We start from the raw sequence: 23,967 nt of genomic DNA on the forward strand, positions 1-23,967 counted from the left end.
TAAAACAGGCAACAACAGAGAGACCTTTTATACAGAAGCTATTTCGTCCAATTGCTTCCGGAGGACAGTTGCATACTTTGGGAGATCTACTAAAAGATGTGTGTCCTAGTGCTATCAGCCTGGAAGGTACTGTAGAAATAACTTTTGTCCAGTAAGATATTTTTTCTGTTGACTTTATTATTTTTTTTAATATGGGGATTTTGGAGGTAGAACTATGTCTCAGTACCAGAGTTTCAGATTTCACTCCTTCCTGCCCTATAGCGTGCCGATTACACGTGCCCATCACCTGCAGTGTTTGGAAAGGGTAAGATTGAGTCCTTAGGCACTCCTGAAAAATTAATCTCTGGAAGTTTTATTTTAAAATTCTTGTGCTCCTTTGCCATCACACTGTTAATCACGTGTTATTTTCTGTGTTTTTAAAAAATATTCTTAAAGCAACATCAATAGAAGTTTTAAGTTACCTTTGATTTTGTATTGCGTAAACTTTTAATATGTAAAATTCCAAAGTTGATAGAAATTGAAGATGTTTTCAGAATACTTTTTTCCCTATTGAAGCCCAACCTTTAAAAATGTACCAGAAAAGAAAGAGATTGTTAGAAGTATGTAAACTTTATGTGTGGTTACTAAGTAGTATTGTGTGACATGATACCCGTTAGTTCATGTAGCATTATTTCATACAGTAGCATTTGCTGATCAGCACTTATACGGAAAAATAAGCATTCTGGATGTTAGCCTCAAAGATTACAACTATTGGAACTCTGATATACTTCTTAGGTGGGATAAATGTAAAAGTTATGTACTCTGCAAATTGAGATCAGAATTATTTAATGTGAAATGTTTTTCATCTTGTTCTTGCTGTTGCCTTACCAGTACCTGTAAAGAAGTAACTTTTCAGTCAATAAATGGCAATTTGTTTTGAGAACGTCTGATATTCTGGAGATGATCTTGGCACAGAATTTACTGGTGTAGTATCGGCACCTTTTGACAGTAAAGCACTAATTTGCAAACAGTGTAAAAATCTATAAGATATTGCTGTACACAGAAGTTGTATAATTCAAAATCAAGCAGTTGTCATGGGTTTCTTTAAATATGGTCATCTTAAAAATAGACTGGAATCTCAAAAGTATTTTTTTACCCCCATTTAATACTTGTTTAACACATGGGAACAATTTCAAAAAATAACAAAAGGTAAGAAAAATATGGAATGTTGCTTGCCATGCGTCCGTTTTTCCTAAAGCTACTATAAATTTTAGAGCATACTTTTAGGTAATGCTTTCAACTAACTGTCTAAAGGATAAAGCAGGATACAAATAGATACTTGAATGTTAGCACAAGCAAGTTTAACCATCTTTAAGTCCTTAAGTGTGAGGATCCCACAGATACTAGTGAAATGGTACAAAGTAAATTTAAAAAAAGAGAGTAAGGAGGAGGATCCATTTTGGCTTGGAAGGCAGTCCAGAGCACAAATTAAATGAAAGAAATTCAAAAAGCATTTATGCAGAAGTTATTCAAGGATATAATGGATGATAATTTCTATGTGGATTTGCTAAAGCTGCAGATGGGGAATGTGCTAGTTACTGCCTTTATTAAAAGCATGAATGTAATGTAATTTCATCTGAGTGCCAATGACTTGATGCTTCCCATTAGTAGACCTTCTTTTCAGATGTCGACACGTGCACCAACCTTTAATAGCAGGATAGAAATGTGCTATACTAACTGCTTGCTTCATTTTTGTTAAAAGCTGAAAAAAGCCCTATCATGTTTACTCAATGGGGGCAAAAAATGGTGATTATTTGAAAGAAAATAAACTAAAATAGGTACTATCCTTGCACTTAGGAGGAGCGATTTGAAATTTGGTGGAAGGTTTTCCTTTTATTGGAATATACTTGTCTGTTCCTGTATAAATCTGCTTAAAATTGGCCTAGCTTTGATCCTTAGGATTCTACTGAGCAACTTGCAAACTTTGAGTTTAATAAATTTGATCGCTCACATTGGTGTGAGCTATCTAGGATTCAGCAGAATCTCTCCTGTAATGCAGCTTTGTATTGTTGCGTTGTTCAATTGCTCCTCTTACATTCTGAGCATTCTCCTCCTCTTCTGGTAGGTAACAGAAGGAAAGCTGTCTGAGCGAAACATGGAAAATATTGTGAACTCTTGAAGAGATATGGGGATAGACTGATACATAGAGCCAGTGGAGGGGGAGGCAGACTGGCTGAACGAGTAATTTGGAAGAAAATGACAGATCTGGGAGCCATTAAATGTGATGGGGGGAGCGACTATAAACAATGTGGCAGGATGAAAGAGGCTGGGGCAAGAGCCAAAAACTGACATAACAACTGTGAACACCTGGACAGAGTAAGTGAGTTAGGAGATGATAAAAGGATGAGGGAGGAAAAGCAGCATATTGCATGTGGATCATATGCTGAGATTGTGCAAGGCATCTGTGAAAGAATGGGAGTGGAAGTCCTGCTGGTGAGGTCATTCCTATGGTGTGGAGACCTGTTTGGAGAAACAAATTGAATTTTTTGTGCTGGCAGAACAAGATGATGCAGGTGGATAGGTGGTCAGGTGGATCTGGGGATAGATAAGGGGCTGGGGAAAACTTGTTCAGGGTTTGCTGTACAAATAGAGTGCACCCCAGAGAGGAATACAAAGTAGAAAATTAAGCATGGCAACATGGAAAGAAAAAAAGACCTAGGAGATAGCCCAGGAAGAAGCAGAACTCGGACAAAATGGAGGGATGATAGAGAAAGGATCAGACTTAGAGAAAAAGACCTGAGAAGATGGATGCTCATGACAGCAGTGATTGTTACTGCTGAGGAACATGCACAGGTAAGCTCAGTGCACTTAAGAGGTGTGAAGGGCAGCACTGGTTTAGGCTTGACTGCTTCAGTTCATCATACTCTGTTCACTGATGATTCAACTTAGCCAATAAGTGAACTTTGATTATTCTCTTGGCTTAATCTTGGTTTGGCTTAATCTGTTCATCTCATGCACTATTCAAATGTAATGTGCACCATGTTAAGTGTTCACGCTCTAATACAGCTTTGAGCTGTTAAAAAAACCCTGCTAACTCACCCAGACTGTATAGTTCCGCTTTCAAGTTTTGCCTATAGAAATGTTAGCAGCCATACCAAGGATGAAGTTCTCCCTTTTCTAGCAAGTGGACTATACTCCTGAGACTGCAGAACCTCAGCACACCTGTGCTGCTGAAGTCTCCATGAAACCCACTCAGTCCACTCATTTTCTCTCTGATCCTGTTCACTGAGAATTTACCAAGCTTCCTGTGCCAGTAGATGCTCCATCAGTTCAAAATGCAGAGGAGATTGTAGAGCTGAGTGTTTCTGTCCATTTTATGGGCATATGAGATTTTTATTTGCAAGCATTTTTTGGAAACCTGGGAAACTACATGTAAATGTTTTTCTTCTAAAGAAGTTGTATCCATTTGAAATTGAATACTTGAAATTTAGCGGGTCTCTCAGGGTTGTAGACTGCCTGTACAATCTTCATTTCCATACACATGCATACTGATCGCTATACAGCTTATAATCGCTCTCCACCTCTCATCTCCTGTTGTTTTCTGTGAGACTTTTGTCTTCCTGCACAGGCTGGACATGTTTTAATTTCAGGGCTGTGTAGTGAAAAATCATTGTCCTGATGGATGGGAAATTAATGTACTTCAGGAAGTAGTGTAATTTAGACAGCTGAATACTGCCTTTGGGAATTGAATTCAGTTCTTCTGCCCTAGGGAATTCATTCATATGTGATACTAGGCAAGCTGAGTGTTAGAAAACCACCCATTTTATAGAGAGCAGCTCCAGAAAAATCCAGTGATCACCGTGAGTGTTCTGCTGAAGAGCTTGCTTGCTTGTACTTAGAATCAGCGAGAGCTCTGGGACTTTGAGTGTGCAAACGCCAAGCACTCTCTGAAGTCAAGTTCTAGGCCTCTTATTACTCTTTTTCTCTCCCACCCTCCAAAAAATGGATACTTCTGGCCATAGTATCTCTCTGACTTCTGTATGTGATCTATAAAATGATGATAATACAGTCTCTTTCTACAGGAAAATCTTGATGAAACAGTTTCTGAAGGAAAAACAGCTTATGGTAAAGACTGTATTTCATTATATTTAAAATTGTCCTCTTTGGACCCTTTTTGATATCTTCTCGTTTTTGCTCTTGTAAACTTATATGTTTCGTCTTAATCTACAACTTGTATTTATTCTGGTCAAGGCATTAAAATAATGTTGTAACAAAATAGAATACATTATTAAAGGTATACTAGAAAACGATGGCAACCTTTTCTACATGTGGATTTTCAGACTTTACTCAGCGTTATCAAAGTTTAGATCTACTTAATTTTTCTGAACAAAGGAAAAAAAGTATCTCATCAGATATGCTTAAAGACATAATAGATATTGGTGAAGCAAGTTGTTTTCAACCTTTTTCACTCTTGTTTTCAAAAAGTAATTTAAAGATTTTTCCAGGAATATTTTCTACCCTCTCTCTTTAGTGAATTAAAGCATTGGTGCCATCAGCTGCATTTTTTTTGTCAACACAACGCTATCAATATGAGCTTCTCTTTCTGTTTTTCTCCATCTGTTGAACTTTTTTTTTCCTTTTTCCTCTATGGTTTTCTCTTTTCCAATGACTTTTCATTCAACTGGAAGCTTCATGGTAATTGTGGTGATTGCTTGTCTATGGTGACATCCGTAACTGAGCTTTGTGCCGTGGGAACGCAGGGACTATATGATTTTCAGACTCAGCATTTGTAGCCATATATGTGAGCTGTTCCTGCTGCCAGATACTTAGGGACCACCACAAGAAGAGGGAGGGAAGGGTTTCAGGAACCACCCACAGTGTCTATATGCCTTTGCTTTAGGAAACATGGATATAATTAAGTCTCTCTTTTAACTGTGCTGAGAAAAAATATTTCCATGAAAAATGTATTTATATATATGTGGATTAAATACGTACGTTGATTACCAACTGTTGAAAACATGATGTAAAGAACATTGTCAGAAGTAGAACAGGTTGAATAGTGACAGTAAAACACTGATAGTGAAAATGGTCTTTGTAAAATACTGTGTCAATATTACTTTGGACTGTTACGGACTGTGGGTAACTGTTTAGATACTGCATTTTATTTGAATTAGCTTATGAAGCTATTTATTCGAGTCTTTTGTTGTTTAAGTGCTCTAAAAAATAAAAACTTGAGCAGTTATTATCCCAACTCATACTTCCCTGTTTCTCTTCAAACTGGTCCTTCATTCAATTACGTATATATTATCCTCCTTAATGAATGCTGTACAACGCTCACCTTTCTGTATTGCTAAATGGTTTCACCTCAAACTGTTCATCAGAAGAAAACTGATGGATAAAAGTTAGAGGCTTTTTGTCATGGGCATTGTTAGACCAAAGGAAAGAGTGGCTTCTACTCATAGTCTATCTGTTAACTCTTCAGACAGCAAGGCACGTTAGCTTGATTTGGTTTTTTTTGTCCTTAATCACTGCAGTGGAATTGTTGCAGAGAGTATAGCAGTTTGGAACCCATTTGTCAAAACGCATATCAAGCAATTTATACTTTACTATACTTTATAATGATCAGAAAGTGTGAGGAAAAGCAGTACCTCAAATTAGAACAAGCACTAAGAAGCCAGTGTAGTTCTATAGACTTTTGGCAATTACATTAATTATCTTGACTATAAAGGATACCCTGTTCCTCTAGAACAAGGATAACGGCTACCTTTATTAGTAGCAAACATCTTTAAGAATAATACAATGTTGAGAGAACCTTCAGAGAAGATGCTCTTTTTTCACCTTCCAGTACTCCTATTGCAGTACTCTACAGTACTTTCTTCCAGAAAACTAGGTTAGAACGGCTGTAATATAACCCTCCCTAATTTTCTGTGTAAATGAGTATTTAGACACAACTGTGTAAAACAAGGTGTTTTCTCATTAGCTGAGTTTTCCTTTTTTTTTCTTGGTGCCTGTTTCGCCACTTCACAGGTAGTGGTTGTGGTTACGTGGCAACAGAAATAGTAAGACCAAGTCATCACAGAAGGTGCATCACCTTGCGTTTAATACTGATGCATTTAACTTATTTCAATTTTTTTTTTCTTTGTTCTGATCCTCCTGTGTTGATATCAAGTTTGGGAAGCAGTGAAATTGTCCTTGTCGTGTTTGATAAATATTAAAATTAATATTTTCAAACACAAACTAATCTAGTAATCACTTACTCTGTATTGCAGCCTACTGTAATATTTAAGGCATGTTATTATTTGGGTTTTAGTTATTGCAATAATAAATTGCAATTTATCAGTTACACATCAGTTCATAAATGAAAGAAAGACACCTCAATCTGAAATTTTACTGTGGGTAAACCTATGCTGTGTATTAGTATGGTTTTTTATTTATTATATTTCCATAATTATTGTTTACTTAAATTCATGTAAAGGCTGAATACAATTGAAATAGAACTTGGGAGTTCTGTGGTTGTATAGATAATACTTAGCTTGCTATCCCTGACCACCTAGAGTTACTGGGAATCCTTACTAGAAGATGTGTGATTTCATTTCAGTTTTCAGCCTTTTAAAGTAAACTTTGCAAGTTCTGCAATGTGAGCATATTAAACTGTGTTTAGAAGCAAGCTGGTCATTTAGCTTTTGGGCAATGTTCAGTTATTTCTGATCTTGATGTTAGCATCATGGAAGAGTGACGCGTATTTTTCAGTTCTTTTTTCAACTTGTGTTGACCCATCTTATTTTCTTTCATGTCAGTGGCTCTACAGCTGTTTCTTTTTCCTCCACCATGTTCCTTCAATACCTCTATTCTAGTCATACATAACTCTTGCTATCCTTTGTTACTTTTTTAATAGCTGCCTTTGCATCCCTTAAAATGGGTTCTTCTGCTTTGCCTAAGCTCACCATAATTTAGATAACTATTTTTGTAGTTTTTCAAACCTTAATTTCCTAATAGAAATACATCTAGATCTTCAGGGAAAATAGTTAATCATTGTCACTTCTGCTTTGTTCTTTCTTTTTGCTTTCCATCCTTTTCTCCTGTGGTGTTCCATTATCTATACTTCAGTTTCTTTTGAGTTTTCCAACAACTTTTTGTACTGTTGTATATGAAAATCAAAAATATTTATATACCTAGAGACTATGTCTCTCTGTCAACATTCTTCCATTTCCCAGTTTAGATCTCTTGGTTTTCAGATGTCCTCCAAGAAGACTAATGCCCTGGTTACTCAGGGAAGACCAGAATAAAATTTTCCACTGTCCCCCTTTTCGTTCACCATTTTACACTCCTGAAATTGTACAAAGATCCTTTCCAGCCAACAGTCCAAAGTCCTAGTTTTACTTCTCATAGACTGCATCACGTAGTTTTGAATCTAAGCTCGACAGATGGTTTTTTTTATTTTAATACGAAACACCCATTCATGAGGACTCCAGGGTTAGAATCAAATTATTCTGATTATTCATGCTGCAGCTTGTAAACTCGCTGTCTGATCTTTTTTTTCCTATGCTTGTGGATGCCACTTGCACAGACAAAAGTTGATCTTTTAATTGGACAGTTCTTGTGTGGTAAAGTGGAATTGTCAGCAGTAGTTCCAATTCCAGAAAATTAGTCAGTCTTTTAAACAACTTGAGAGTTATTACTATTTGTGAGAAGATATAGTGTATTATGGAGGAACAGGCTAAGGTGAAGCTTGATGTTGCCTGTGGTCTCTTAGACTGCATAGTTATAGTTTCTATCCAGGTAAGGAAGAGAAGGTGTTAAGATCATGTTGCCTGCAAAGATAGCATAAGGTCAGATACCTGATATGGTAGAACATGTTACTTATGGGGATTCTTCCCAAAACTGCTTAATAACAACACTAATTATCTGTGCCTGAAGGGAGATAGCACCATGACTATTTTTCCCTACCGTCTAATAACCTCTGTCTTACTGAGATGAGGTAGATTAGGCTACCTGCTTACAGCAACAACGTAATTTATGACAGATAAATAAAATTGTTATCTATCTGTTGCTGCTAGAGAGCTCATGCTGCATTTCCCCATGGTATTATGCATCTGATGATAGGTGTTCCTGTTACCAATTAAGGGACCTTTGTTTCCAGAAGTAGTGATACCGGTTCTGAACTTCAGAGTTTATCAAATTTGAAAAATCCCATGTGAATAATTCGCAGCAATTTAAAAAAACAAAAATTTGTTTAGTAGACATTTATGAGGTTCCTGTAAAAGAACATCCTAATATTGTAAACAGTTCGTTTAGAAATGGTGACTCATCTTATTAGGAGAAGGGGATGAACACGCCATGAACTTGCATAACTACAGAGCAACAACTGCAAGAGGAAACAGTGTCGAGTTCAACAGAATGCTTTGAAGAGGCAAAGGGTTAAAATGATAGAAAGCAGAGTTGTTCTGGGGGAGGGAAAGACTTCTTTCCTCTTCCACACCAGAAATTTAAGACATTGTGCATAACGCAAAGATAAAAATTGTATAATGCAGCAGGAAACAGTTTTCTCCCACTGCTATCATGTCTAAACAACTCTGGATATAATTTTAATTTGCCAGTGTTGTTGAAGTCTTCATAAAACTTGTTTTGATTTTTGTCTCATGCTTCCTTGAAGACTCAAATGGTAAACATTTGGACATAATGACGCAAACAGTAGGCTATCAATCAATCCCAGTTTTCACAGCATTGTTGTTCATTCAGAAAAGCTGTGTGAACTGACCTCTTTCTGCAGCAATGTCATTAGTTCTTTCAGAAATAAAACAAGGATCAAAAAGACTTCCAGGATTTTTCTCTTAAGACTTGCTGTACTGAATGATTTTGTAAAATTAGGGACCAACTGTTTTCAATTAACTCTCAGCTTTTTTTAATGTATATTGTATGAGAGACTACATATTAATTGTTTTTGTTCTCCCCCAGTTTTCTAAGCATTGACTTCCAGTAAATTAGTCAAACAGAAAATTGAATTTAGATTAGATTTGTTGCATCGGCTCCTAATTTTGATGCAAGTGACAAATAGTGCAATAGAAGGAAGTAAATGCATGCAGTGTGAATGTCTTTGGATTGACACGAAACGTAACTGGGCTTGCTCTGTCTGAGGTCAGAATGAGCTGGACCTGGGGTTTACTGTGGGAGCCGCACAGCAAGGAGAGGAGCAGCACAGCACCATCCCTGTCCATGCTGCTCCGGTGGTGAGCAAACTCGGGAAGCTTTTGCTCCCCATGTCTAGCTAGTAAGTCTGACTGCCTGTGCTCTCTACAGGCTGGTCTGTGCTTTTCAGTGCTATGGAGGTATAGTGTTGAAATGCTTTTTTTCCAGACCTCCTAAATTTAGAAATGTAACTAGCCCTGGTCAGTTTTAGGCAATTTATTAGCCATGCTATCATCCCACATGGATATGACAATATTGTGAAGGGTTAGAGCTCTTGTAGTGTGCAGGCACTTTAAAAGATTATTAAAAGCTCCCCAGTGGTATGAATTCTAGTGAACTGTCTCCTCTACTGTGAGAGTCATCTTGTGGTCTGAAGTTCAGTTTGGACCTGCTACTTGAGTTTTTCCACCCACCTTGTGTCCTTGACTCAGTGGTGCTCTCCATGTTAGAGGAGGTCATCGTGTACATCTCCTTTCGGGTGTGAGTCATTATTTGTGCCTGTTATCTTTTCCTAAGCAGGCCATCTGCTTGGATTATCATTCTGCATCTGCCTTTCATCGGTCTGACTTCCGACTTTTTGATTTTTTTTTTACACCCACACACACCTACCTGCCCCAGTTACTTTTTTTTTTTTTAAGTTGAAGTGGAAAGATATTTTCTTCTGTGTTAAAATTGCATGCCTTTTCATTTAGTAGTTCTTTTTGATCAAAAGAGGTAGAAGTCCAGAGGTTAGAGAATTAATAGTCATGACTACAGAATTAATTAATATAGAATTAGTTTGTCATGACTACACAGAAAGGTGCAAATAATCTGAGAGTTAGTAGTGTGGCAGCTGTGCTGCTTATATGGCTTCTTGTTAGCAATCCTCGTTTCTAAACAAGCTCTTAGCATATTCAGAGAGGACTTCTGTGTATAAAGAACGTTCTGGCTTGCTTTTAAAGAAAAGAAAAAAAAAAACCATGGTGGCGATCTGAGGCTGGTTGTGATCTTTCTGCATACAGTTTTTCAGGAAACAGCAAACATAACTTGGTTTTAAGGATTGCTCTGACTTTACCTCAATCGAGTATACGAGGATTATCTGTTTAGTAGCATGTGAGCTCCCTGCCCCTTTCCTAGTGGCAAATGGGATGAAATTTAACAAGTCCAAATACCGGACTCTGCACCTAGATGGAGTAATGCTGGGCACAAGTATAAATCGGGAGAGGAGTGGCTGGAGAGCAGCCCTACAGAAAGGGATCTGGAGGTGCTGGTCGACAGCAGGCTCAATGAGTCAGCAGTGTGCTGTGGTAGCCAAGAGGGCAACCCACATCTGGGGTGCATCAAACACAGCATAACCATCTGGTCAAAAGAGGTGATTATCCCACTGTATTCAGCAATGGTGACGCCTCACCTTGAGTTCTGTGTACAGTTCTGGGCCCTACAATTTAAGAAGGATGTGAAGGTACGCTAATGTGTCCAGAGGAGGGCAACAAAGCTGGTGACAGAGCTGGAAGAAATGTCCTACGAGGAACCACTGAGGACTTCGGCCTTGTCTAGTTTGAAGAAAAAGAGGCTGAGGGGTAACCTTATTGCTCTCGGCAGCTTCCTGAGGAGGGGAAGTGGAGAGGGAGGTGCTGAGTGCTTCTCTGGTATCCAGTGATAGGACACATAGGCATGGCTCAAAGCTGTGCCAGGGGAAGTTTAGACTGGACATTAGGAAGCATTTCTTCACCAAGAAGGTGGTCAAACACTGGATCAGACTTCCTAGAGAGGAGGTCAATGCCCCAAGGCTGTCAGTTTTTAAGAGGTATTTGGACAATGCCCTTAAAGACATGTTTTAACTTTTGGTCAGCCCTGAATTGGTCAGGCAGTCTGACTAGATGATCATTGTCTTTCCTCTTCTATCCAGCAACTTCCCTAATATCACAAGAGTAATGTGCCTTTTTTTTTTTTTTGTGACTTGAAAGTGGTTTCTGAGCATGCACATTCAAGAGGGTAGAATGTAGAAAGAGGTACAGAAAATAGGGAAATAGCACTGTTTCTCGGACAAGCCTTTGGAAAATTGTTCAGCTACAGCTAAATTTGTTCTGTCGGCCACCCAATAAGTTTTATTAGTATCAGGCTCCAGGCTATTCTCTTTAAATTTGTCAGAAGGCCAATGACTTTATTCAGGCACAACAAAGTTTAAGTCTATTATTAACAGTAATAGTATGAAATGGAGAAAGTAAAATCCTCCACAGAGCAAAATAACTTTTTCAAAATTTAGCTTATGCAGTTTGGAAATCACAAGCCAGCACTTCTAGAATTCTCTGCAGAAGAGAGGTGGGATTTTTCATCCTAGAGTGATCTGCTTCATGGGCTGCAGTAGAGCTTGCACTTCCTGGGCGTATCAGCATCATACTCACAAATCCCTGATAGAACGCTACAGATCTGACAATCTTGGCAGTCAAGAAAAGATTGCGGAAGATTACTAGAAATTGGGCAAGTTGTTGGGCAAGTAATCTGCTGTGTATATGAGTTTTAAGCAAACTGTTGCAATCAAAGCATCTTGACAAAATGCTTTGGTTGTGGTGAATTTTCAGTTTTAAAAGGAATATTTTTTTGTGTGTCTTAGGAGGAAACCTTAAGTCCTTTACGCACTTGTATGGACATTGCAGTGTATTCCCACAGAGTTTATCATTAGACAAAAGATGAGTGAAGAGAGACAAAAAGGAAGGAGAAATTAGAGGCACAGAGGGGTGATGTGGCTTGCACCTCGTCACACTGAGGTCAGTAGCAGAGTTAAGAGTTTGATTTTTCTTGGATCCTGACCTACATCAGTCTGTTTCAGAGCAAGGAGATCACAGAGGTCACTCAGTATGACTGAGCCATCAAAAACTTCACCAAAAAAACCCAAAACAAACCTTTCTCCTAGTTTCTCATATATCCTTGCTCACAGAAGCAAGTGTATTAGCAACAGCTAAAGAACACAAAGTATATAGACTTACAGGATAGTTTTTAAGGTTAGTTTCGTAGAAAATGTGAGAATGCTCCAAAATTCCTTTTTTCAGTAGGGGTCATCATCCTGTTAATGTTCATATGTTATATACGCAGCACTGCCACCTTTACTGCTGTAACTGGTGCAACTGTAACTGGAGACTTGAGTGGGTCTACCAAAGCTTTCAGGAGGCAGCAGTAAACCTCCGTGAAGACTTGCAATGTGAAATTCTCAACCAGGACACTGCAGTGCACAACTTGATTTAGACATTGTGGTGTCAGTGTTTTTATTTATGCTAGTAAACAAAAGAGGGCTAGAACATGTTGTGTTTGTGCTGTATGACTATTAGCAGTTCTCTGGCATAATTTTGGTCTAGACCAATTAATACATTCCCAGAAAATCTGAGCAGTGTTCTTGGATTAACGGTCTGGGGACTATGCTCAATAAGCAATATGGGGAGGAGATAATTTAGCTGAATAGGCATGAGCTGTTCTCTGGCACTTGCCCTGAGGTCCAGAGAGTGGGTTCTGGTCTTTAAATTAGGTGTATGTACTGTATCTTTGGGGGGGGAGTAAAATAATTTCCGTCTTCCTTCTCTCTTGTGGTCCTTTTCTATTCTGCCTTGATGCATATAAGCATAACCTGATTTTCCCAGGATATAAACATCTTACAGGGCTAAAAAGAAGAGAACCTGCAAAACTAAAGGACCTACAGAAAATAATTAGGAGAAAAGTAGCAGCCTTACGAATAATGTAAAGCAGAGTAATCCACTGATAAACACTATTTACTGTGTCCTACCCTCTTCTCTAAGGATTCAGCAGCACTTGTACAATAGTAGTTGTCCCCTTCTTGAATACCTCGTTTTAATCTGAGATTTTGCTAACTTCACAGTCAGTGGATAAATTGTACTTTCTATTTTATTTGGTACCTGTAGCGATTTGGAGAATATTTGTAAGAAAATAGAGGTAAAAATTTTCCTTGGTAAAAGCAAAAGAGGCTTGGCATGTGCACAGAGGTGCTATAGCCATTGAAGATTGGAATGCTTCTTGTGCTCCTTGCCCTTTTTCCTGATGCATCATCACCACACTTACACTGGCAAAATGCAGCGGGTGTCTACACTTCAGGAAACTTTGCTAAGTCCAGTATCTTAATGCAAAGTGTTACTCACTGGCAAAGAAGACAGATGTGTGGACCAGATACACAAATAGATGCCATTCTGCCACTTGTGATGTTGGGGATCAGTATCCTCAGATGGAAGAGTGGTTGCAAAGCTAGCTATCTTTAAAATTGTAAACTAATGCAGCGAAATTAGCTGTAACTTATTTCAGAGGTATGTACCTGCAGTATTTTGTCCACATAGCTGATGATTCCCAGTAATATTGCTAACTAATTAATGATACTAACTTAGCAAATACTGTTTGCAAATGCTGTATATATGTGTTGTAAGTTCTATGGATCCACTTTTCTTCTGTGAAGTGGAAAAATACTTTCTGAACTCAAAAAATCATTACTAGTCAAACTCTTTAAAAGTAAAGACTATGTGATAATCTATCAGCTTTGAAGCTAACTCTTGATATTTTGGAATGGAAAAATTAAAATGAACTTCAGTTGAAAATTCACTTTCAATCTTAACTCTGAACAGGTAGCTTAAAAAAAAAATTTAAGTTACTGTTCAGTGTAAAGAGCCCTTCAGGTATTCCATTTCTCCTTTATCTGCTCCTTCCTGTTTTTTTCAAGACTAAATTATTTAATTTTACTTTGGTAGAAATCTCTAAATACTGTCATCTAGTAGCTGTTCAAAAGAACTTACAATATATGTACAGAAAAAGATATTTCATGTATGCAAACTCTGTTGCCTTCTCATTAAAGAACTTATTTTTCAATAAGTAAGGGCCCGGAAGAAGCTAATGTAAGTATTTTAGCAAGGGTTTGTATTTCTCTGATAAACAGCACTCCCCTTCTGTTTGTGATCACAGGATGAAAGCTCTCTAAGCTTGTATATGTACATTTTTACTGCTACATCATGTAGTGTGCTCTTAAGATTGAGATCTCATTCCCCAGGAAGCATTTCTGTCTAAGATTAATTGCCCTTTTAAAATCAGTGTTTGATGTATTCCTTTGGCTATATCCTGACTCACTTTAACCCTCTTTGACCTGACCCCACTGACTATTACCGCCATGGCTGAAGCAGAAATCCTTCAGCTTGATGTATGCAGTACAGACTTGAGCCTGTGGTTTTTCACATCGATGGATTCAATTAGCCGAGTTTTTACTGATCAACTTAGCAGAGGTTGAAGAATTTGTCAGACATGGAACAAAACTGTCCATACTTTGGGGTTAATTGAATATAGCACACCTCCATTTTCATGTATAGTTTGCTTGTGAAGTTATTTACTTCATTAAACGTCATAATAATATTGCTGGAAGTAGCATTTAAAAAAAGACAAACCCAGTTTGTTTTTCTCCAGTTAAATGGGGGAAGGTACAAAACACAAAATAGCAACCATTAAGTCTTTGATCTGTACATATCGCTTATCACTTTTCAGGCAAATGTTTTTAGACTGTAATTATGTCCGAATGTTCACTTTTGAATTTGATTTATTAAACTGGGCAGTTAAACTAAAAATTAGCATTATGAATTGATGAAAACAAACTGGCTGGTCTTTTCTGTATTGACAATGATTTTGCAACAACAGTAATCCGTCTTTGCTTTGCCTTGCTAGGAATAGTTCATCATTTGATTAGCTGAAAAGTTCATTATAAAAGATGGACGGCCGTTGGAATTGAAGAATATTTGCAGGCATGATGTGAATTATAGTAACTTGAAAATGAAATAAAATAGAGGTTGAAAGTTCAAGAATGCCATTAAAAACCTTTAAAAGTGTATGAATGTGCATATGCATAGGGAATATATAATAAAATCGTATAGAGAATTTGCTGTTTAATTGTTTGGCATAACTGTTTTGAAAACAGTGACATTATAAAAGTTCTCACAAACTATCAGCAACAAGAGGTCTTTTGCAGCAAATTGATTTGCTTTATACAGTCTTTACAGAGAAAAATCTTTATCAGGTATTTCATTTTTTTCAAGAACCATATCGATTGCATTTAGCTCCCTGGCTGTAGACAGAGAGAGCCTTAATTTCTGAAGGTCAGTTGTACACGGTTTAGAGGGAAGGGAAACCTCAAATCTAATATAGAGGGCATGGTGCAGGAAAGGGTTAACTTATTGTAAGTCAAGATGCCTGCTGTTTAAAAAAGCTACACAACTAAAAGTGATTTAACTTTCCCTCAACAATGGAAAACATAGCATGGATGAGTTGGGCTCAATTTGTCATGCACTCAAGTGCTTATCTCTTTAATGCACACCTTGCCTGTTCTTTGTATATATGAATGTGTTGTGTGCTTGCTTGTCATATGGAACAGCAGCATGATTTGCATTGAACTTTGCCACTTTGTTCACATGTGCATAGCCAAACTGAAACGATTTGCAGAAAATTGTTTTATAAGCTTCAGTTGCTAACCCCAGTCTTTTATAAACTAGCACAGGTTTATTGCTGGTTCAGGGCTGAGGCTAAGGCACTGACACTCAGGAAGAAGGGGTGTAACAGTATTTCCTGGGAGTTTCATCTTATACAATTTCTTTCTCTTTTTTTTTTCCTTCCTGCCTGAAGCGAGACGTTTGATGGGAAGCATCTCAGGTTCAGTCATTGTAAGATCTACTAAAACCCTTTAATTACTAAAACGTTAGATGTTTAAGAAAAGTATTTTAGGGTTCTGTCATAAATTAGTTTGGGACTTATGACAACAACCCCATTAAAAAGTGCCTATGAAATATACAAGAATAAAAATAAAAAATGAAATGAAAAAAAAACAACAAATGAACAAAGTTTAGTTAAGTAAAACTTTCATTTCCATCGTCCATCTGGTTTTTCATTGGGCTGCATGAACTCTTTTACGGAAGAAAAAATCCCCTTGGTTGTCTTAGATGACATTACCGTGGGTGTTAACTGTTTTGGGCTACATGGAGAATTGTTAAAAATAGCCTGCTCAGGCAACCTAGATTTACTGGTGTTTGAAGCCAAATTTACTTTCTCTAAAAAATTTTTCAATGTACTTTCTGGCTGCTATGAGATGAGAGTGTAAATCAAGTTCTCATAAGCTGCTCCAAAGTGTAATAAACGTTTGCTTGAGGTGATTAGTTTAATCTCCATTTTTTGTTATGTTTCAGAAATGTGGCTATCTAATCTGAAGATAGACTTGAAGTAGAAGATGACAGGAAATAACAAGAGAGGAAAAATTGCATAGAGAAGAAAATCATTAATAAGGGAGATGCCAAGTATTTGATTTAATCTCAGTATTTAATGATACTTAATGTAGATGATAATGTTGTATATTCCTCTACTTTCACTCTGGGGACAGAAAAAGCTAGGACTGTGCTGGCATATAATCTAGGGAATCTAATCATACTAAGATCTGTGACAAATAAACTTTTTTACTCTCCTTAGTCACAGATGTCTAAACTCAGGTAGGAGATGTTTATACCACAAGACCATCATGTAGAGATCAGACAACTGGCCTGTGTCAAAACCATGTAAAGACATACAGCAGTAATTAAAGCCAAATCAGTGAATGTGGGCTTCATAGCAGGGTTGCAGTAGAGGAGTACTTGAGTTGTCTTGCCTGGAGTTATGCTTTTGTAGTCAAGTATTCTGCAAGAACAGACTTCACTGAGGTTGATACAGGTCTAGTTCTATCATAGCATTTTGGACTGAGAAGCAGTAGCTCTTATGAGGGGCTCTGGTAGGATGACATTAAGGTGCTGTAAGGGTGAAATTGAGACGAGATAGATGATGAAACACTCCAGGATGGAGAGAGACTTACATTTCGAAGTGTTTATTTTGGAGAAGAATTTAAAAAAAAAACATCAAAGTAACAAGCTAGAAAAGATAGGTTAAGCACCCTTGTTCCCTTATCTGTATGGGGTCGGTCAGTAAACCTATTAAAAAATAACATTTATTTTAAAAGAGATTTTTAATTAAAATATGAAGTTGTGGATTTTATTTACCGTTGTCTTTGGTGCCAGGAACTTGCCACAGTTAAAAGCCATCTAGGATATTTGTGTGGATATCAAGGATATCAAGAATATCCAGAGCTGAGAACATATATTTAGGAAAACTCTGACCTTCAGTTTGAGCAATTGATCTCATGTTACTACCAATGGTTAAAAATGAGAGATATTCTCATGTTGCTGCTAGTTACCAGATGTACCTAATTGTTTATTTATATTCATATTGGGCAGTTGGATTATATCCAGGAATTGAAGTTCTTACTGTCCAAACCACATCTTGTGTTTGGAACAATGTTTATTCCAGATGCAGAATCAATTTGAGGGACAAGACTCGTCCTAAGTGTTGTACTGACTATGTATTTCTGTGTGCGAGTTCTTTACCTGAAATCAGCATCAGTGGCTTTCCCCAGGGCTGGCAAGATATGGAGGCAGGAAGGAAAAATCAGTCCTGCGCTTTTGTGTCACATACCAGCCTCTACATTTTCGAGGTCAGAGGAATCTTTTGTTGTGGCAGGGCTATTTTAGAGTCGGCTTTGCAGAATTTTTTATGTTTTCTTGGTCAGAGGATACTGAACAGATATCTTGCTGATTGTGATCCAATGTATCATCTGTGTTTCTCTTTAAACTGCTAATTATTCCAAGTTAGGGGAGAGGAAGGGAATAAGGATTTTGGTAGTTTATGTGCAAGTCAAGTGAGGTGAGGTGAAAAATATGTTAAGATTGCTATGGAAAATGAGCCACTTCTGGCAATGGAGTCTACTACTGTGACAAGCAGGGTGCTTTTTGCAATAGGGTGGAATTTGTAGAAAAATAAGGAAAGCCTGGGATATGACAACTGAAAGAAGCTACTGTGAAGCTTCTGAAAACTCTTACTAAGATTTTACTCCTATTTTAAAAATTTTAACTAAAAAACCCCTGCTCTATAGAATGTGTAGTAACCATAGACCTTTCTTAAATAAAAAATATTTTGTATTGGTAAAGAGAACTGAAGCATTCACTGTCTGAAGTACTTGTGCTGAGTTAATTCAAAGAGCAAGTGATCATTTGGCCAAGAGATTTGACCAAGCTCAACTTTTTTTGTATGCGCTTCCTATAAAATTGCATAGGTATTGAGCAGTTGCTAGTACTCAGCTGAGTAGGTAAGATTTGCTTAAAGTACAAGTTTGTTTTTCTATTTGAGACCTTTATATTGAGCTCATCATTACTGTGGAATCAGAACATCTTGTCATATTTCTGTACTTTGGTGGCTATTACACGTACACATGCCAGAAACTGATTGCAGCAATGTTCCAATTAGATTTGAGTTTATGAATGGAAAAGCATAAAATAATATGTTTTAACTTCTAATATTTTTTTTAAAGAGACACTTAAGAAAAGCAAAGCATGAATATTTCATATATAGATGTGTTGAATTCATTCTGTAGCTAAGCTTGCTCACTAAGCAAAAAAATATTTTGCCATAAATTAAAAAAGATATGGTAACTGGCTAAAGTAATTATTACAAAAGTGATGTGAAAATGTTTATGGATATTTTATGAGCACATGATTTTTGTAGCACATACAACGAAAATAATTCGAAGCTTGGTTTTTTTGTAAACGATAGCCAGTCATTGCCAATTTTAATATCAGACATTGGAGTTGTCTTCAGTTTTGGACAGGCTGCTGTTGAAGAACTAGATGCTATTGATTAATTTCAGCACTAGCAGTTGAAAGATCCCTGTATAAAATTGAACCATTACTGACAATATTGAGGTTTGGGATTTTTTAGAGATGTTACCTACTTAAAAGTGTGAAAAGTGATGTACATTGATCAAGTGCTTGTTTATTTATATTCTACTACTGGTGCAGAAGTCACTGGAGAACTTCTTTAGACCATGAGGCTTGTGTGGGGCTCTCTCTTCTATGTCCTGTAATGTCCAACCTGAGGTGCCTACAGAGGGGTAGGATAATTTCAGATACGGTCCACTTCTTTTTTACCACCTGTGATTACAGGTTAGACCATAGTCTTTGAATTTGCTTGCTAATACGGTGTAGTCTTTTGTAAATAATTGCGCATAGTTTCATATGCAATCCGCTGTGCTAGACCAGAAGTCTAGCTTTCAAGAAGGAAACTTTCACCTTTGCTTGCCAGGGATTTAGCCCCACCCAGCTTTGACTTTAGGCTTTAAAAATTGAGTCAGCAATATGTCAGTAACGAACTTAGTGGCTGCATCTACACATGAAGCACATTACTGAAAGCTATGTATCTGTAATTTCCTAAGAGATCCTTAAGAGATAGATGAAAATCTTCCTGGTGAAGATACTGACATGTCTCTTCAGATTCAGAGATGTCCGAGGCACCAGCTGCTGAGCGCACACGCTGTCAAGGAGTGCTCGGGCAGCTTCAAGGCACATGAACCTAAAGGCCTCTTCTGCCTGGCAATCGGAGGAGCAGGAGATGTGGAAAGGAAAGCAGCCCACCACAGCCACAGAAGGAGAACTCTTCTTCTTGTGATGCTGACCCAAGATGAGTTTTCCTACAGTGTGATATAACTAATTGTCAGGAATACCTTTAGTATCATCTAATCCAGAACATACGATGTATTCTGAAGACAAGCAAGCAAAACGTTTATGAACCACTTCACAGCTGAAAAAAGATGGAAACTAGGTCTGTTACATCATTTGTAAGGCTGCTACTGCATGACACTTGCCGTGGTTATGTTTACACTTTTTAGTATCCTTGTTCAATATAGTCCTGAGGCCTTGTATCATGCAAGAAGTTCACTGTTTGCTCCTAGTTTGTAGCACAAGGTTTTATTTCCCTTTTTAGGGTTTTAAAGACAATTTTCTAAGTGGTGCTGCCCTGGATAAGAAGCTGTGGTTTCTGCATTGTCCGTTTTGATGACTACAGGCAGATTCTGGGACTTGCTATGCAGAGGACTTGTATACAGAGGATTTTTAATTGAAGTACTCCAGGGAAATTTTTGCTAGATCCTGAATATCTTGTATTGTCTGTCAGTGAAAGAATTTAAGCCAGCTAAACTGCCCTGACAGGTGATTGCTAGAGGTCACAAATCAGAAGGAGGTGTTTCATCCCACTGAGGAATTTTAAGTGGCGCATCACAGATGTAGTCTGGCTAGAGAAGGTGATCTTGTGTAGGTGAAAGGAAGGATGCAGCTGCAACATTGGTGAGTATTGTGATGCTAATCTGAGTGAGAAATGTCTGAAATGCTTACTTTTGCCAGAAGTAATGCCCTGTCAGTAGGCACTTGAATCGGTCTCAAAAACAGTCTTCTTTTCCCTCCATCTTTAATTCTTCCTTTCTAAACACAAAAATAATTCAGTAGAAAAATTATTTAGATTGCATCAGGGGTATGTGTAACACTCGGGTGCTGAATAAGCTAATTAATTAGTTTCCTATTATTGAGTGTTTTACTTTGCAAGCAATAACTCACATAGCTAAAGGAAATCAAAAAAAAAAAAACTTACCGTGTGATATGATGACGTACACGTGTTCCTACCATCTCTGAAGACTACAGATTTTTTTCTTCTTTGTTCTTTCTCTGTATCTCACTGATTCTTGAACACTGAGGGTTTTGAGAGGAAGCTTGGGATTAGCAACAGCAAATATTGTAGTAGGGCATTCTCCATAAAGAAGGGAGAGTGGGCACAAGCTGCCTCAGTTTGAGGAGGGCTTTGAGCCGCTGCCTCAAGGACTCTGTTGAGATGCAACAGCCACTGTCTCTGGCTTCCTTCCAGCAGATGCCTATCTGCAAAAGAGAGTCCTTTGTCAGCACTTTCTTTGGCTGGATCAAAGTGGTTTCCTGATCATGAACGCCGAGGTACCCCATAGATGATAGAGAAGCAGACCTCTTCTTGAATCCTTCACTTCAGAGCTGCCTGCTCCTCTCCATTTGCTGTACAGAGTTGGACAACTCTTTTGACTTTACGTGGTATGATTTATTAGCCTGGGTTGGGTACCTACTTTAAGCGTTGCTGTCTTTGACTTAGTGTCTAAATTAAGTGATCTGAAATGTTGCAAATATGTCTTAGTACACAACATGTAAGCACAGTTGTCTGCCTTTTGAAGATGGAATATTGTTAAATTTTACCAAAAAGCTTTATAATCTGTACTTATCACTTCCCACTAGTGATTTCTGGGGGATATGGTGCCTTCTATATTCATGGATTTCCACCAGGAAAGTGAAGAAAAAATATTTAATCCTGGGACATTCACTCAGATAGGAGATGACTTAATTGGTCTTGAGGCTTTTTTTTTGTAAATGCCAAAACAATATTTATTATTTGTGCATGACTTCAGTAATATAAAAATACTCTGATTTTATAGTTACTATGTACACACTATAAAAAACTTCCTATGAAACATGTATTGCTATGCTTTTATTTTTCCAATATTTCCACTTTATCTTCTTCCTGAGAATTATATGCAACAAAGTACAAGAAACTGTCTTCAGGTCATATGATAGCTAACATGTAACTCAGTTCTATCATGATTTTAAAAGGAAAAAAGTCAGTGAGATGACTGTAAAATTTGATCTTGATTTTGACGAAATCCTATTTTTTACTACATAAATGAAAATGGTAACATGGGTACTGACAGTAATGATATTATCAGGCCTGGACCCCATGTGCTGCAGGTGAGCAGAGTTATTTGCCCTAGTTTTTATAGGCCTCATCCAAGGACATGGCAGTAATCTCTTGTGTAATTAAGTCATTTAAATCTTACGCCATTCATTTACGTTTATGTTGTGTTTAGCAACTTGCACACTTTTACAGAGGCACTTTGTCAGCGTAAAAAGACTTTTTGTTACCGTAGAATATGGGCTGGAGAAGAGGAGGACACCACTTAGTGTGTCAAAATGCGTACAAAATAAGCTACAACTCTCTTAAGACTATAAACAGTAACGGAGGGAAAAATATTATGTAAATCTATTATATCTATAAACCAGGTGGATGAAGCTTTCATGTTAGCTAGCAAATCATCAAGAACCCAGATCACAGTGGTAATGGTGGATATGAATTAGAGAGCTGTTGAGAAAACAAGAATATTTTCCAGTAATTTTTTTAGTGTGTTTGTTGGCAACTTTTTGCTACATAAAGCGGAGGAGCTATCTATAGGAGAGAGAGGCTGTATGTGATTCAAAATGGGGAAGTTACTGAAAACATGAAAGTTGAGGAAAGTTTGGGTAAATGTGACTTAAGTGAGAGTTTATGGTCCCTAGTAACAAAAGGAGGGGAGAATGCTAAAGTAAAAACAATGGATTTTGTGAAAGAAGGCTACAGTAAATACAGAATTGGTAGATAAGATCTCTTCAGTCAAGCCTCAAGGGGAAAAGGAATTAAGGAGAAGTGATGCTTTGTCAGAGATAATACTAAGGCACAAACAATGCTAATGCAGAGATTTAGACTTTAATTAAACCGTAAATTCTTCATTGACCTCTGAGACTTTCTCAGTTTGCTGAGGAACAGAATAAAAGATTTGTATAAGAAAGGGACAAAGTTGGGTAGGGAACAGGGACACTCAGATTAACTGCATTTCATTTTTAAGCAAGAGGCATCAAGTTAGTACGCACCTGCACATACATCCAAAAATGTTCTGTCCTACAGTAAAAGAGTCAAAGAAAGTGTTTATCATTTATAAGCCTTTCCTCCAATGACACGAAAATGATAACGAGGTTCTAAAGCTTTTAATCTATTTTTTGTACAAGTTTTTGCTAAGAAGAGTCGGCTATGTGGAGATGGATAACACAGTACTAATGCCACAACGGTGTTCTGCCATCTGTCTGTGTATGCAAATTAATTGTTTCTGAAAACTAAATAATATTATGAAATGTAAATAAATGTCACCAACTCTGTAGCCAATTTATGGAATACCATAGGTAGATTTTAATTTGAAAGTGTTAAATACGTATATTTGGAAGTTACTTTAATATTAAAAATATTTAGAGGTTCCCTAACTTCTCGGTATAAAAACTCGGTTTCTGAGATCTTTTCTTTTGGAGTTTATACTCTTGACGATCTGACTGGCAATGTTTCAGCTCAGTAAATACGTGCTTTGCTTGGATATAGCAGAAGTTTATTTTTAAATGATGTGCTGCATTTTTCGGACCTGTCTGCAATAAAACCAGAAACCAGCAATTGTTTGTGCATAATTTACTGTGATAATGTGTATACTATGCTATTTAGAAAATCAAGTTTTATATTTAATCAAGAACTCATACACAATATGATACCATATGTAGATAATATGTAACTAATGTATAATGCTTTATTTTAGGCAAACATAACTGACTGCTTCTGCAGGAAGAATTATTACTAGCCTAAAGTCAACAGCATATTCAAGGATGATTCTTCCTCATCTAATTTAGACAGTGCTGGCATAGATACCCGGGTATAATACAAACTTCTTCAGGCAGCTGTCAAATCATTTTGATTACCAGACAAACAAGATTTTATCTACGTTATAAAATAGGAAATATGCTACAACCGGGGGAGCTGAATGAAAGAGCCAGTCATGGTACCTTCACCTCTAGATTCTGCTCTCTTCCGTGCAACTCCTGGGCAGCGCGGTGGTTTGTTCTGTAATATAGACAGTTGTGGGGGGATAAAATGCCAATTAGAGAAGGCAGTGATATTTCTGAGCACTGAATGTGGATTTCACTGTGGTAGGTCCATGTGTGAATGCCAGAGTATGGTATAAAAACAGTAAAACTTCACTGCCTGCTTTCCCCCCCCCAGCCATTATTTGGAGCATATTTCAGATGCTCTTCTCAT

The 23,967-nt window shown here is 37.4% G+C and overlaps 1 protein-coding gene across 9 annotated transcripts in view; it reads left to right on the plus strand.

The window, feature by feature from the left end:
* ATG5 (autophagy related 5) overlaps positions 1 to 23,967 on the plus strand; it is an 82,341-nt gene that overhangs the window by 55,974 nt on the left and 2,400 nt on the right. For 7 of the 9 annotated variants that reach the window (XM_054193889.1, XM_054193890.1, XM_054193891.1 and 4 more), the window contains one exon: positions 9 to 126. In XM_054193889.1, coding sequence (XP_054049864.1) covers positions 9 to 126 — 118 coding nt within the window. Of the gene's footprint in view, positions 1 to 8; positions 127 to 261; positions 923 to 20,934; positions 21,126 to 23,967 lie in introns of those variants that run through there. The other 2 variants (XR_008465209.1, XM_054193893.1) reach the window with 2 other exon arrangements.

Source organism: Rissa tridactyla, chromosome 3, assembly GCF_028500815.1.
Source record: "Rissa tridactyla isolate bRisTri1 chromosome 3, bRisTri1.patW.cur.20221130, whole genome shotgun sequence".
Classification (NCBI taxonomy): domain Eukaryota; kingdom Metazoa; phylum Chordata; class Aves; order Charadriiformes; family Laridae; genus Rissa; species Rissa tridactyla.